This window comes from Hypanus sabinus, chromosome 4 (genome assembly GCF_030144855.1).
Source record: "Hypanus sabinus isolate sHypSab1 chromosome 4, sHypSab1.hap1, whole genome shotgun sequence".
NCBI lineage: Eukaryota > Metazoa > Chordata > Chondrichthyes > Myliobatiformes > Dasyatidae > Hypanus > Hypanus sabinus.
This window is the reverse complement of record NC_082709.1, coordinates 58,741,727-58,757,491: the sequence shown is the minus strand read 5'-3', so window position 1 is coordinate 58,757,491 and position 15,765 is coordinate 58,741,727. Positions and strand designations below refer to the sequence as shown.

Sequence of the window (15,765 nt, the reverse complement as noted above, 5' to 3'; positions counted from 1 at the left end):
ACACTAACTCACTTCATTATCTTCTACACTCTCTTCTGTGCAATTCACTCATCATCCCTTTCCAAGTAACTTGAACTTTTCCACCCTGTGCTTCAAGTGCTAATCCTCTTCTCTCAATATAGCTCTTAATGTCTTACTTCTATGAGGAAGTTTTGACCCAAATCATCCAGTGCTTGTTTCTCTCTACAGACGCTGCCTGACCTACTGAGTTCCTCCAGCAGCTTTCTCTTTTTCCCCCACAATCGAATTGTACTTGGAAGGTCGGTGGATGGGCGTGAAAGTGAGGACATTTCTGCGTTTGAGGAGCCTTGGCATTCGTAACTGCATGGTGAAGCTGTGAAAGCCAATCGCACTGGTAGCCAGACACAAACACCCACACAAACACACACATACACACACACGCGCACACACAGCTGTGATCACATAAACAGACTTCCCATCTGCCATCAGCCATTTCCATGTCACCTTCTTTGAGCTCATTTGTACTTCATTAACTGCCATTGACTTAACAAGATTTATGCAAATGAGACCACAGGAACTTGCCAACTCCCACTGCAATCAAGTGATTATGTATGTACAATTCTCCTGCTATGAAAAATTAATAAATGACAAGCCCAGTCAAGACAAAGCGGACACACTTGCAATTCTACCCCCCTCTCCGGTACTTTTAAAGCATTTTCACACTTTTTCAGAAAACATTAAATTTACGTTCCACTGAAATTAATCAAAGTCCTGCACTAATTTATTTGAATGCAGCTGTCAGTTCAGTGAATAAATATTCTAATTAATCAATCTATTGCATGAAACCACAGAAATTTAACAATTGAAATAATTAGATAAATAACTGTACAGAGACTGCGTGACACGTTTCACATCTCAGCTACTTCTATTCATACAATGGAAATATGCATTACGCTAATTAGTTAGCCCAAAAATCAAAGCTAGCCAATGTGTGGTGCTGGCCCATTAATCTAATATAGATTGTCAAAGAATTTCCTGATAATTAACTGCAAGTGACACTTTTGAAAGGCTGGGGTAATATTAGGCTCACTATCACAGCTCATAGGTGGAAATCAACGTGCAGATAGGACCTGGAGTAACTGCAACACAAGTATAGGACCACAAGAAATAAATATCATATACAGCATGGGCAGTCAGAGAAAACTGTAAACTAATTGATGGTTACGACGACAATTCGAAACTGTTCAATGTTCCCTGTCGGGGGTTAATTGATATCTTGCACTCCTTGATTAGTTTCACACGTATCCATCATTCTTTTCCACTATATATCCCTCGATTATTTTTTAGTCTTTTGCCTACTTCCAGGTACAATAAAATCCAGACAACCCAGTATCTGATCGTTCAACTATGCCAACACTTTGGCATCTTGCTCAGTCGTTAGTCCATAAAATGATCCAGAGGTCGAAACTGGCCAGAGACAGAATGCTGCCTTTAAATGAGTTGGAAGGGAAATTTATTATTCTACCGTGTAATACTGTGTGGGTATTAATACTCCAGAAAATCTGCTATTCCGGCATTGGCAAAGTCCCAGTAGTGCTGGATTATTGGAGTGTTACTGGTACCACGTGTTTGCTTTGCTGAACTAATTGACTTCTCAAATAAAATAAAAACCTTTAATTATCCATTATTCTTTGTTCCTCTCAGTTAGAACTTAGCCAAATTCGGTTTGGGATCTGCTATCCTCCGTTCAAGCACCTGGCAATGACCATGATGCAGAACAATATTTGTTTTTTTTGTGTAAATTATCCAGCTGCCTGCTGTGCAGGATATAGCTGGGATATTGAGTTAACTACAAAAGTAAGTGACACCGGGGCATGTATAAAATTTAGTAGTAATGAATTACCACTTGGAGAAAAAATACAAAACTTTAATTTTTTTTAATCTATGGATTTCTATGGATTTCATTGTAAAAGAAACAAAACTCTGACTGTGCTCTGTACTTCAGGCAGAGAAGAAACTCAGCATGATTTCACGTGCAAAGCCAATGTAAACCCAGAACGTCAACACAACATTCTGTTTCATTCAAACAAGTGAGGACTAAAAAGAGAGGAGAGGAAATAAATCTTCCTGTACAACCTGCATACAATCATAAAAGAATCTCCTTTGCTCGACTGCATGAATGACATTGAGACAAAGAATGCACATGCAATCGGTGAAAGCAAGTCTCCTCAATCCTAATATTAAAGCAATCAATTTACACTTTATAAGAATGATGTTCTGCTAAATCCTTTCCAATGGAGATTGCAGATGAGCAAATAGTCAGTGTCCAGGCCATTGTTATCTCTGCTAATTGCCTTTGCTTCGGGAACCGAGAAAATTGTGTTCAGATGTCCTCCTGCATCAGCAAACTGGGGCCAAGTCAAACAACATACAAGATCACAAGAATTCTGTCTGGTGGCTGGACTCAGGCTCTCGTCTGCTCAGTGCTAATCACGGCACTCCTACAAAGCCGGCCTTTGAAACAGCCAAAGCTGGAAGCACTCCATATGCATATTGGGCTTGCACATTTCAGTTAATTAGGCCCAGTTTTTAAAACTTCCCACTGTGTCGTGACCATCTTACTCTAATGGTTTTACTTTAGCACATTTAGAGCCTGGCTAATTGATGTCAAGTGTGTGACTTCTGTGCTAACAAAATGGAAAGCATCAAACAAACAGAAACAAGAGGTGAGTTACAGTGTCAAAACTATGGCGTTCAAAGCCTCTAATTAAAAGGAGCAGCGGGGAGAAGGGAGAAACAGCCCCTTACCTGTTTAATTGGGATTGCTCGGCCACTCCCAATGCTGTCTGCTCTGGTGTCCAGATTTTTCTTCTCTTTGTCTAGATCGCTTCCTTTTCGAGACTAGGATACAGAAAATACCCTTTGTAATACAGTATGGATTAAAATCCCAAGGAGCATTTTGAGTGGAAGGGTCTAGGCTACAAATTTTATCTTTGAGTAGCACAATTATGACAGCTTAATGAAAACACTGAACTACATAAGAAAGAGGGACAGGGACTTAAGTCCTTAAATTATTAGCTTAAAACAAAAACTTGTATTTTCAACTCTCAGAAACTGAAAAGAGGTATTAATCTGGGGTGGAGAGTATGCTTTCAACCTATGCAAAAGGGTGCAGCGAACAAAGTAGTGTACTGGTACAGGCAGTCTGTTCATTCAATGCTTGGTGAATGCTGTTACCAAGATGAGTGCCTAACGGCTTGCAAAGATTATCTATTTGTCCGAAACAGCTTTCCCCTCTGCTTGCTTCCGTATTATACCCTTGGCAAACACTTCCTTGTTCACCCAATGGCTGAAATCTGAACGCTGCAGAGTCAAGGCAAGTTGGAAGGACGATTGTCAACACCCCCGTCCCTCCCCCAACACAAGTCAACTCATCTGGAAATGGCAAAGTTGTGTACTTCAGAACTTTCAATGTATTTGTGAAGAAGTCTGCGTCTGTATGACTCTGAGGTCCTGTACTGCAGGTCCACTAAAGGTCATAGTTGTGAAGTTGAGGTGAGGAAGGAATCCATGAATAAAGTTTGCTGAACAAGAGAATGTATTGTTTGAACAACTACTCTACTGACTACTAGATGGCAAATATGGCCAGGGATGGCACTCCAATCCAAGGAACAAGATTTAACTTGATAGACAAGATACAAGAAGGGTACATGATTGCTGAAGGAGAAAGCTGGGACTAGGAAAGCCAAGACCCAGAGAGACAGACCGAAGTAATTTACAGAAATCAATAAAAACTTGCGTTTAGGATCTTGGTACATCAAAAGTGTACTTACACTTTCATAAGGCATGAAGTGCTGATTGCAGCTTTCTGAAACAGATCACATTTTTATTAGTTTATCTTTGAGGCTCGAAGGATTGGGGGATTGTTGTCATTTATCTATTGTGGCAACCGTCCACAGGGAGGGAGTTAGCGTGAATGACAGTGTCCATACCAATATACCATTGCAGTAACTGTTCAAACAATACCTTCTCTTGTTCAACAGAATTCAATCATAGGTTCCTTAATCACCTCAGCTTCACAACTATGACCTTCAGTGGACCTGAAGCACCTTACGTTAGAGTCATACAGACACAGATGATCTTCACAAATATACTGAAAGTTCAAAAAAACATAACCTGCCCGTTTCCAGAGGCTCTGGTGAATGCGGGATAAAACTGCACAATTCATGATAATGAGCTTAAAATCCTCACCATGAAAAGCCATTTCCTCTGTTTCTTTACAGCACCTGACTCTCTGTTGTGCCCTTCAGTTCTACTGCATCGCAGCGATGCTTCTTTACAATGAATTAAATAGGTTACTATTCGTACACCATATCCTGGAGCTCACATGATGTTCAACCTTTAAGATGCAGTCCTCTCCATGGAGGAATGGGAAAATAAATTAATCATTCTTACGTCTGCTTCAAGTTGGGAATTTGTCTTTTTAAAATCTTACTTCAATTAATGAGGGGGATGGGAGGGGGGGGGTAATAGATTATTAATTGAATTCTCCTCTAATCTCAGTGCATACCAGAGTAATTCAAGCTACAACAGTGTAAATTAGCTATATTGATTTGTGCAATGAATTACAGCTTCTGTGTTAAAGGCAGTAAGAGCTTGGGCATGCCCTATTGTATTACAACTAAAACATCAACTTTGCTTTTAAACAACCTGAATCTATTTATTTATTTTTGAGATACAACATGGAACAGGACCTCCCGGCCCTTTGCGTCTCACCACTCAGCAATACCACCCCCCCCCCCCATATTAATCATAGGACAATTTACATTGACCATGGACAGTGGGAGGAAACTGGAGCACCCGATGGAAACCCACACGGTCACAGGGAGAACGTACAAACTCTTTACAGGTAGCAGTGGGAATTGAACCCGTTTTGCCAGTACTGCAAAGCCTTGTGTTAACTAATACACTACTGCTTAATTGTCATTTAACTTTCAGCAGACTTTAAATGTTAATTTATATTTCTTTTGCTACAATCTATTAGGGTCTCGGGCAATTTTCAAGATCCACACTCTAGATCTAAGGTTAAGATGTGCAACAAACATTAATAAAACGTGTCCATGGGGAAGTGATGACTGTTCAGAGGCCATTCTAGCTGTTCTGCAGCTGAGTGAGGCCACCTGCTGGCAAAACCCAGTACAGCAGCAGTACCTCAAAGCACAAGTTTTGTTTGAAGTAAATCTTAAATAGGAAGAAAAACTTCTAAGAATACCTACTCAAACTCTTGCAAAAAATAGGTTCAGTTAACATTTTGGATCAATGACCTGCAGCATTTACTACTTTTAATTGTGCACTTAAGATAAGCAAACCAGAATACCATTTATGACAATGTTAGCCACATGTAACGTGATGAGTCGGGCCAGGACATCTCTGCTGGCCAGAACTGGGCAAATTACTGCTGCACTGATTCACAGGTAAACCTACACGGGCATGAGCAGATTGCAGAAACAGAGGCAAGTCATTTCACCGTGAGTGCATTGTGCCTAAGCCATGTGCCAAATTCTCAATAATGAATACAAACAAGTTTTCAAAGCGAGGGTTGCTGGTCACACAATTAAAGCTGTTCTGAAAGTAGTCACTTCAATTAAATTGGAGACCCAGAGAAAGTCAGTGCAGGCCATCCGTGGGTTACAAATGCCCAATTATGGACACCTGTACATATGAACTTAGAAGTCTGAAGGACTAGTTTCCCCTTTCTCTCCACTCTCAGCCACTGTTCTTTCTTATCACATGTACTTTTGATGTCATGCATTACATTACTGTGAAGGTGAGATTACCACATCTAGTTATTTTTATGTATTTTCCAAATTATGGATAAAAACGGGTACAGAGGATTTTGCAGGATCTTTACAATGAATTAAAGAAAGAAAAGTGGAGAGCTATGTGGGAAGAAAGGCTTTAATTGATCTTGGAATAGGTTAAACGTTGATACAACACTGTGGGCCAAAGGGCTTGTACTATTCAGTTATAGTAGTCTGTGAAAGTGGACCCCATTTGTTATTGTTATTGGGGGCAGCCTGTATTTATCTCATTGTCCTCCAGCATCATCAGATCAGACCTGTACATGTGTCAACATGTAAATCCGAAGCAGGAGTATTCATGTGGCTCCTTGTGTCTGCTGCTCCAACATGCAGGACTGAAGGCACTCTATTATTAAAGGGCGTGATTAACAAAGTGGTGTCTACTCCCTCAATGCTGTGACCAAGAAGGTGATTTCACCTATGCATTCCCATATACAGGGGGTGCCCAATGATCACCTTGCTCATCAAGAATCCATCTACCTCTGCCTTAAAACTACTTGAAGACTCTTCCTCTACTGTCTTTTGAGAAAGAGCCCCAAAGACTCCTGAACATCCGAGAGGACAAACTACTTCCCCGATCTCTCTTAGACTGGTCACCCTTCTAGATTCTTGCCAAGGTGCATCACACATTCTATGTCCACCAAGGCAAGGCCTCTAAGAAGCCTTTCATCTATTAACTCCACCAGAAAGAGAAGTAACCACCAGTAAACAAAGACATGCACTTTACACCCTCTATGTTATCCATTCCTTTAACAAATTAAAGGAAAACATTTTATTCAGTTATTTGAGTACCACTTCAGAGACAATCCATTATTTATTCAAAGCACAGCCATGTATAGAGGTAAATACTCACAGCAAATATATTAGAACGCCGCTTGGACTGTTTTCGAACAGGAGTTGGTGTGTTAGCTGTTTGAGGGATGTCGATTCGAAGTTCCTTTTGACTCGTGCTCGGTGTGGAAGGGACAGAAGAGGAGTAATCGCTTAAACTCCCTCCTCCATTGCTTGTCTACAGTACAGAGAAAAAAAACAATTAAGTTACGTTGTCTTGAACGGCTTAAGAAGCACTTATTTCGTACTTTCTTTCTACAAGATACTCCATTATGAAATAATATAAACTGCTGTTTCTTATCAGATTCTAGAATGTCCAAGAATTCTGGTGTGATCCCAAGTTGATGCAGAGCTCAGGGAGGATGCCGATCCTACTGGAATGGGAGTGTATACCTCATCCTGGATTGCTAGTTTCTCAGAAATATTTCCCACTCAACTCCTGACCCCAGATGCAACCACTCACCTGACTGAGGTGAACAGCGGAGACTTGTGCAGAACACACAGAGGAATGGCTCGGAGAATTGGGCAGAGACTTGCATGGTCCAATGGAGAGTTGCTGCTTCTTCCGTGTAGCTACTATCTTTTGGGCAACTGTTACAAGGAAGGAGGAAAAAAGGACAATAAATATGCCATGACCATTTCAGATTACTGTCTATGATCAGAAATTAGAGCACTATATCAAGGATGGCTCGTAGGACAACATTTCAAGAGCAATGGACAGTTGGAGGTGGTGCTAGTTCAGAAGACACAAAACCATTGCCTTGTCTATCTCATGAGTGCACACAAAATATTGAAGGAACTCAGCTGGACAGGCAGCATCAATAGAAAGGAACAAAGAGTCGACATCTCAGGCTGAAACCCTTCATCAGGACTGGAGAGAAAGGGGAAAGATGCCGGAATAAGAAGGTAGGGGGAGAAGGAGATAGGTGAAACCAGGTGAGGAGAAAGATAGGCGGGTAGGAGAGGTGGGTGAAATAAGAAGCTGGGAGGTAAGAGGTGGAAAAGGCAGAAGAGATGAAGAAGGAGGAATCTGACAGAGAGCTCAGTGGAGTATGGGAGAAAGGAAAGGAGGGGAGGCATCAGAGGGAGGTAGTAGGCAGTGAGAAGAACAGAAGGAGTAAGAGGGGAGCCAGAACAGGGAATGGAAAGAGTCTCTCTCTAACTCTCCTTCTCCAAATGCATGCAAAGAGAACCCAAATATGATGCAAAGAAAGAGGGAAGTACTACTCAGACTCTGGCCAATGCTTATTTTCAATTAACATCAGCAAGAATAGATCCTTTGGTCATACTATTCTTTAAACAGAGAAACAGACTTCAGTTGTACAGCCCTCTCCCTCTGCTCCCTTGCCACCTGAGCTGATGGGACACAGGAGACAATTCCACCATTGAGATTGTCAATGTGAAGCACCTGGCTTTGCCTCGCAATGTTCTGTTAAAGGAGTGCCAGAGGAGAGCTTGGATTCAGATTGGATTTCAGTTTTAACGTGTTTCTACCTTGTGATAGTGGTTTTGAACCTGTTCTAATATCTTTTAATGCAGTTTGATATAACAATAGATTGAAGGAGTAAAAATTTGACAATAAATGCAAATTGTTACTTCAAGAGACTGAATTTGGCCTTTGGAGGGATAAACTACCTGTGCTCCAATCATACGTTATCCATTCACAACCTGTAGATTCTTTCTTACAAAGTTTTACATTTGATTCAATGTTTTTTCTGTTCCACACAACCTACAGTAATGGGATATGAAAGCAAAAACTGCTGGAAACACTTAGCAAGTCAGGCAGCATCCATGGAGGAAAAAAAAGTTAATATTCCAGTTATAGACGTGCCAGCAAAATTGGGAGAGAGAAAAAAAATTAGGTAGTAACGGAGGCAGGGGTAGGGGGAAGGATGAATGGAACTGAGTATTGTTGATAGAGCGAGACTGTATTGTGTTAGTTGAGCAGTAGTCAGGGTCAGAATAAGGTTTTTTTTAAGTCATAGGAGCACAGAAACAGGCCCTTTTGCCTATCTAGTCTGTAGCAAACTATTATTTTGCCTAGTCCCATTGACTTGTGCCTGGACCACAGCCCTCCACAACCTCCCATCCATGTACTTACCCAAACTTCTCATAAACATTTAAATCGAACTGGCATCCAGCACTTCCGCTGGCAACTCGTTCCAAAGCACTCATCACCCTCCAAGTGAAGAAGATTCTCCTCATGTTCCCCTTAAGATTTCACCTTTCACCCTTCATCCATGACCTCTAGTTCTATAGTCTCAATCAACCTCATTGGAAAAAGCCTGCTTGCATTTACCCTATCGATACCCTCACAATTTTGTATATCTCCATCAAATCTCCCTCACTCTACTACGCTACAGGGAATAAAGTCATAACGTATTCAGCCTTTCCTTATAACCCAGGTTCTCAAGTCCCTTTGCGACAAACTTCCTTTAAAGCTAACGTGTTTATCTCTCTCTCCCAGTTCTGATAAAAGATGTCAATGTGATATGCTAACTGTTCCTCTATCCACGAACGCTGTCCAATTTGCTGAGAGTTTTCAGCAACATCTGTTCTCATTTCAGAATTCTAGCATCTGCAGTCCTTTGTTTTTGATTTTCATTTATAATTATGGGATTCTCACTGTCAGTTTCACCCATCCCCAACCTGATGGGCACACTAAAACTGTGAAGCTTTTTGATTTCTTAGTTTGTGGTAAAGGCCAAGTCCACAATGAAGCTCAGGTCCAGATATCTGATGGCTGAGCACATCATCAAGGAGCATTGCTGCAAAAAAGGAGCATCCATCATCAGGGACCCCCACCATCCAGTCCATGCTTTCTTCCCGCTGTCATCATCAGTAAGGAAACTTTTGGTCCCACTCTGCCAGGTTCAGGACTAGTTATTACTCTTCCACCATCAGGCTTCTGAACCATCTCAATTCTGAACGTATTCCACAACCTATGGACTCACTTTCAAGGGCTCTACAACTCATGTTCTCAATATTATTTATTTACTATTTATTTTTTTTATTTGCTTAATTTGTCTTCTTTTGTACATGGGTTGCTTGTCAGTCTTTGGGTGTAGTTTTCATTGATTCTATTGTTCTTTTTGTTCCTCTGTGAATGTCTGCAAGAAAGTTAATCTCAGGGTTGTATTTGGTGCTTTGATAATAAAGAATATATTTTGAATTTTGAAAGTAGAAACCAGAACTGAACCATGCTGCTATCCATCAAGACAGCCTCTGAGCCAATTCTGGGTCTTTTCATATGTGGCAGCTCATCATGTTGATAATAGTCATGACTTTTCCCCATTCTGATGATCTCACGCTGAAATAATGGAATCAAAAAGCCAATTTTGATTTCCTTTGAAACAAACTATCCATATATACATACATACACCTACACACACATATATATTGTGTAAGGTTTCTCTATGGGGCGTGGGGAGAAACAGTCTTGTCTGGGAGTTGTTAGGCATCCCTTGCCAAGTGAGGAATTTTGTTGGTTAACCTTAAATCAAGGAACAAGCTGAGCTGTAAACCGCCATGACAGTTGCCCATCTGACTTAAGGACAAATTTATAATTGCATTCTCATGAAAACGTTCAGACTAAACAGCCAGCCAAAAATCTGCTTGCACTCTTACCAAAAAAATATCCATTAGTCTCACCATTGACTATAGCTCAAGTCACAGTCAACAAATATTTTAAAAATGATCTCAATACTGTTGTCACTGCAGAACCATTTGCTTATTGATCAAATGGAAGTTCCCCAGAGAATGTTAAATCCCATTACAGAAGGAATTGAAGAATAACAGGAAGGAAAAGTTTTGCTGCTTATTGTTTTCCTAGAGATGTTGCTGCGATACCAAATTTTCTATCATGCTAGAGTTTATTTAACTTCAATAAACAAGATCCTTCCAGCTCATGTTATGTTAATCACACCCACCATAACTACATGGATTCAACCACATTCCTGGCATTTATTTCTAAGTATGCTCATTATGTACGTAATTGAAGGCACATTTATTTAACTGGACAGACTTCCTTCATCCATATGATCTTCCCAGGCATCCAGAATCCATAGTTTGCAGTGATACCTGAGGAACGCTGCAGTTTCAAGAAGTTTGCTGTCCAGTGGGCCACTACACAGCACTACATTTGTTCCCTCCCACTACTGGGATGCACTGTGGTGCACAAACACTGCATCATTGCCATAACACATATAGGCACCAGGCAGTTTGATAGGATTTTGCCTGCTGCTTGGGACAGGCCTCCAGCTGTCTGAACTTCAAAGCAACAGAGAGTTTGGCTGAATGGGAGAGAGAGGTTTAAACTATCCCAGATACCTTTCTGGAGAGGTTTCCATCCACAACAGCAGAACTTCCACTGCCCATTCCCATTTCGACATGTTAGTCCATGGCCTGCTCCACTGCCACGAGGCCACTCTCAGCACAAAGCAGCAACACCTCATATTCCGTCTGGGTAGTCTCCAACATGACAGCGTGAACATCAAATTCTCTAAATTCTGACAATTTCTCCCCCCACCACCAGCACCTTCTCCCTTTTTCCATTCTCCATTCTGTTTCCCCTCTTATCCCTTCTCTTCTCCTCACTTCTCTCTGGTGCTCCACCTTCCTCTCCTACCAGATTCCTTCTTCAGCTCTTCACCTCTTCCATCCTTCACCTCCCAGCTCCTCACTTCATCCCCCACCCCCACTTCCTTCTCACCTATCACTGTCAAGCACGTACTCCCTCACCTCCCCCCCTCCATTCTGCCTTCTTTCCCAGACCCGATGAAGGGTCTCAGCCAAAACATCAACTGCTTATTCCCTGCCATAGATGTCGCCCGACTTACTGAGCTTCTCCAGCATTTTGAGTGTGTTATTCCAGTGAGGTGAGGCTGGATTGAGCATTTTCTATCTTATCCACTTTCAACATCAGGAAGACAAACCATATTTGAAGGGAGACGAGATCGCAGGCAGATTATCAGGTTAATAATGACATTAGAGGATGAAAGAACGTGATCAACATTCATTTCCAGAACCTTGCTCTTTTGGCCAAACTTGTTCCAAAATTACCACTACCTATTCAGACTTCCTAAATTTTTATTCATGTTATAAATCCATCTGAGCCAGAAGGAGCTCTTTGAATGCAAGCCATCTAAAGGGTCTTCACTGTGATTATCAACCTCACCAATGCAGACCCTGAGGCAAATAGTCCAGGCTGTGTAGAGTGTACCTGCCAGCACTTAATGGCTTTTTCATCTGAAAGCCTGGAACTGCAGCTGAAGATCAAAGACCACCTCCATTCCAGTGGGACTCACTTCACCCTTCAAATCTCATCTCTCGCAAGGGCACAGTAGGCTACTGTGAGGTGCAGTGTTATCAAGAGTCATGGGGAGATACAATCGCACAATTCGGCCCTTCTATCTATGAAACACTTACATTTCCAGGATTCTTCGGAGTGTGGACGGACAGAGATCTACGTACATAAATCCCTCAAAGTTGCTGTGCAAGTCGATTGGGTTGTTACGAAGGCATATTGTGTATTGTCCTTCATTAGTCAGAGGAATTGAGTTGAAGAGCTTTGAGGTAATGTTGCAGCTCTATGAAACCCTGGTGGAATACCCTTTGAATATTGTGTTCAGTTCTGACCATCTCATGATGGGAAGGATGTGGAAGCTTTAGAGATTTACCAGGTCTACCCTCATCTTTTTTTCCTCCAGTCCTGATGAAGGGCCTTGGCCCGAAGCGTCGACTGTACTCTTTTCCGCAGATGCTGCCTGAGTTCCTTCAATATTTTGTGTGCGTTGCTTAGATTTCCAGCATCTGCAGATTTTCTCTTGGAGTGAAGGAGGATGACGGGTGGCTTGATAGAGGTGTACAAGATGTTAAAAAGCAGAGATAGAGCGGACAGTCAGAGATTTACAATAGCGATACTTAAGAGACTCTTAAGATAGGCACATGGCTGATAGAAGAATGGAGGAATATGTGGGAGGGAAGAGTTAGGTTGATCTTGGGAGTAAATTAAAAGGTCAGCACAACATTGTGGGCTGAAGGGCCTGTACATTTTCTACAGTAACCTTGCACTAATTCCACTATATTCCCCACATTCTCATCAGCTCCCTGTATGTCCTACTCACCCACACACCAGGGGAAATTTACAGGAGTTAGTTAACCTACCAATCCACATGCCTTTAGAGAAGTGGCAGGAAATCGGAACACTTGGGGGAAATCTCCCTGGTCACAGGGAGATTGTGACAACGCCACAATGAAAGAACCCAAAGTTAGGATTAAACTGCGGTCACTGGATCTGTGAGGTAGCAGCTCTACTGACTGTAGCAACGTGCTGTCCTTACAGCCTGACCCTCTCAACTCACTATGTCAATACATTTCAAGTTCAGTGTTCAGAGTTCAAAGTAAATTTATTGTCAAGGTATGCATACACTCAGAAGCCACTTTATTAGATAACCCCTGTACCTAATAAAGTGAGTGTATGTTCATGGTTTTCTGCTGTCACCCATCCACTTCAAGAAAAGATGCTCTTCTGCACACCACTGCTGTAGCATGTGGTTATTTGAATTACTGTCACTTTCCTGTCAGCTTGAATGAGTCTGACCCTCTATCAATGCATTTTTGCCACAGAACTGCTGCTCACTGGATGTTTTCTGTAACATTTTCTGTAAACTCTAGAGACTGTTGTGCATGAAATCCCAGGAGATCAGCAGTTTCTGAGATACTCAAACTACCCTAACTGGCACCAACAATCGTTCCATGGCCAAAGTCACTCAGATCACATTTCTTCCCCATTCGGATGTTTGGTCTGAACAACTGGAACCTCTTGACCACGTCCGCATGCTTTTATGCATCGAGTTACTGCCATGTGATTGGCTGCTTGGATATTTGCATTAATGAGGTGATCAGGTGTAACAAATAAAGTGGCCACTGACTCTACAAAAATAAATAAATGCAATTATTTATTGCTGTACACAATGCAATTATGCAACAATGAGAGAATCAGGCTCACTTGGACCACAGTTCCAGCAGGTGGTGAGATATGGCTCATCGACCATGTTAATTCTCCCAAGAACACCCAGGCCTTCAAATGCTCACTTGGAATAATCTGTAGAATGTGAACAAGCATCCTTCCCCCACTACAGAGGTTGCATCAATTGATCCATAACTAAAGCGTTCTTGGCTTACCACTATTTTGAATGTCACATGCAATATACAGCCTCTGTCCCAGTGATTTTACTTTACACATGGCCTCCTCACATTAATCCTATCACCACACCTTCTCCGCTGACATTGCTTTCTCAGAAATGGAGTTTTCCCATCTTCCTCAGCTATTCTCAGGACTCCAAGGCAAAGGAGTCTTTCCAGAATTCCTCACTGGATTGAGTGATGATTATCACATAATCTCCATTGTTCAATGCTCCCACTTGGAAAGATTTTGGAACTACATCAGCTTTCTATCGATACTCATGACTTCTTTAAGAACGCTTGCTGGCAAAGCAACATCAATTTCCTGTTTAAAACCAAACTCTTAAAAATAACAAGCAGCACGAGTCTAGAACAGGGACAGTCAGCGATCGGATAACGATAGACAATATTCTCTGACTGCAGTACCCTGAACACCCTGTTTGTTACCTTGCCGCACACCCAATTTGCTGTTATATCCCGTAAATATCATACATACAACCCACTACTGAAAGTTCAATCACGCAAGTCAAATGGTGTCATGAGTAGTAGGTGGGTGAGTTGCAGTGGAAAGCAGATAGGCTGTTACACTGTGGTGGACAGTGAGTGGATGGGCTGTTACGGTGACATGTGGTGTGTGGGTGGGTAGTGACTGTGACAGCCGGCGAGTGGACGGACTGTGACGATGGGTGAATGGACAGACTGCGACAATGGGCGAGTGGACGGACTGTGATGATGGGTGAGTGGACAGACTGCGACAATGGGCGAGCAGACGGACTGTGACGATGGGTGAGTGGACGGATTGGGTTGGTGACAGTCAGTGAGTGTCGGTGACAATGGGCCAGCGGACGGACTGTGACGATGGACGAGCGGACGGACTGTGACAGCCGGCGAGTGGACGGACTGTGACGATGGGTGAGTGGACGGACTGTGACGATGGGTGAGTGGACGGACTGTGACGATGGGTGAGTGGACGGACTGTGACGATGGACGAGCGGACGGACTGTGACGGCCGGCGAGTGGACGGACTGTGACGATGGACGAGCGGACGGACTGTGACGATGGACGAGCGGACGGACTGTGACGGCCGGCGAGTGGACGGACTGTGACGATGGGTGAGTGGACGGACTGTGACGATGGGTGAGTGGACGGACTGTGACGATGGGTGAGTGGACGGATTGGGTTGGTGACAGTCAGTGAGTGTCGATGACAATGGGCCAGCGGACGGACTGTGACGATGGACGAGCGGACGGACTGTGACGGCCGGCGAGTGGACGGACTGTGACGATGGGTGAGTGGACAGACTGCGACAATGGGTGAGCAGACGGACTGTGACGATGGGTGAGTGGACGGATTGGGTTGGTGACAGTCAGTGAGTGTCGGTGACAATGGGCGAGCGGACGGACTGTGACGATGGACGAGCGGACGGACTGTGACGGCCGGCGAGTGGACGGACTGTGACGATGGACGAGTGGGCGGACTGTGACAGTTGGTGAACGGACGGACTGTGACGATGGACGAGTGGACGGACTGTGACGATGGGTGAGTGGACGGACTGTGACGATGGGCGAGTGGACGGACTGTGACGATGGGCGAGTGGACGGACTGTGACGATGGGCGAGTGGACGGACTGTGACGATGGGCGAGTGGACGGACTGTGACGATGGACGAGTGGACGGACTGTGACGATGGGTGAGTGGACGGATTGTGACGATGGGCGAGTGGACGGACTGTGACGATGGGCGAGTGGACGGACTGTGACGATGGGTGAGTGGACGGATTGTGACTGTGATAATTGCAGTGAGTTTGTCAGGAAGGGCAGGCAGGTGATGGGACTTAGTTGCAGCCAACAGGCTGAGTATCAAATCATTAGGGATGCAAAATCAGAAAAGATAGCAAGGTGTTGTATCTAAATGCATGTAGTATAAGG

The 15,765-nt window shown here is 43.2% G+C and overlaps 1 protein-coding gene across 6 annotated transcripts in view; it reads right to left on the bottom strand.

Annotated features, from left to right (window-relative positions):
- Positions 1-15,765, bottom strand: part of agap1 (ArfGAP with GTPase domain, ankyrin repeat and PH domain 1) — a 649,558-nt gene that overhangs the window by 279,527 nt on the left and 354,266 nt on the right. For 5 of the 6 annotated variants that reach the window (XR_009511654.1, XR_009511655.1, XM_059967178.1 and 2 more), the window contains exons 7-9: positions 7,117-7,244; positions 6,676-6,831; positions 2,770-2,862 (exon numbers count right to left, since the gene is read on the bottom strand). Coding sequence is in view for 3 of the 6 variants with exons in the window: in XM_059967178.1 (XP_059823161.1) it covers positions 2,770-2,862; positions 6,676-6,831; positions 7,117-7,244 (377 nt within the window). In the remaining 3 variants the exon portion in view is untranslated. Of the gene's footprint in view, positions 1-2,769; positions 2,863-3,794; positions 3,830-6,675; positions 6,832-7,116; positions 7,245-15,765 lie in introns of all 6 variants that reach the window. The other variant, XR_009511656.1, reaches the window with a different exon arrangement.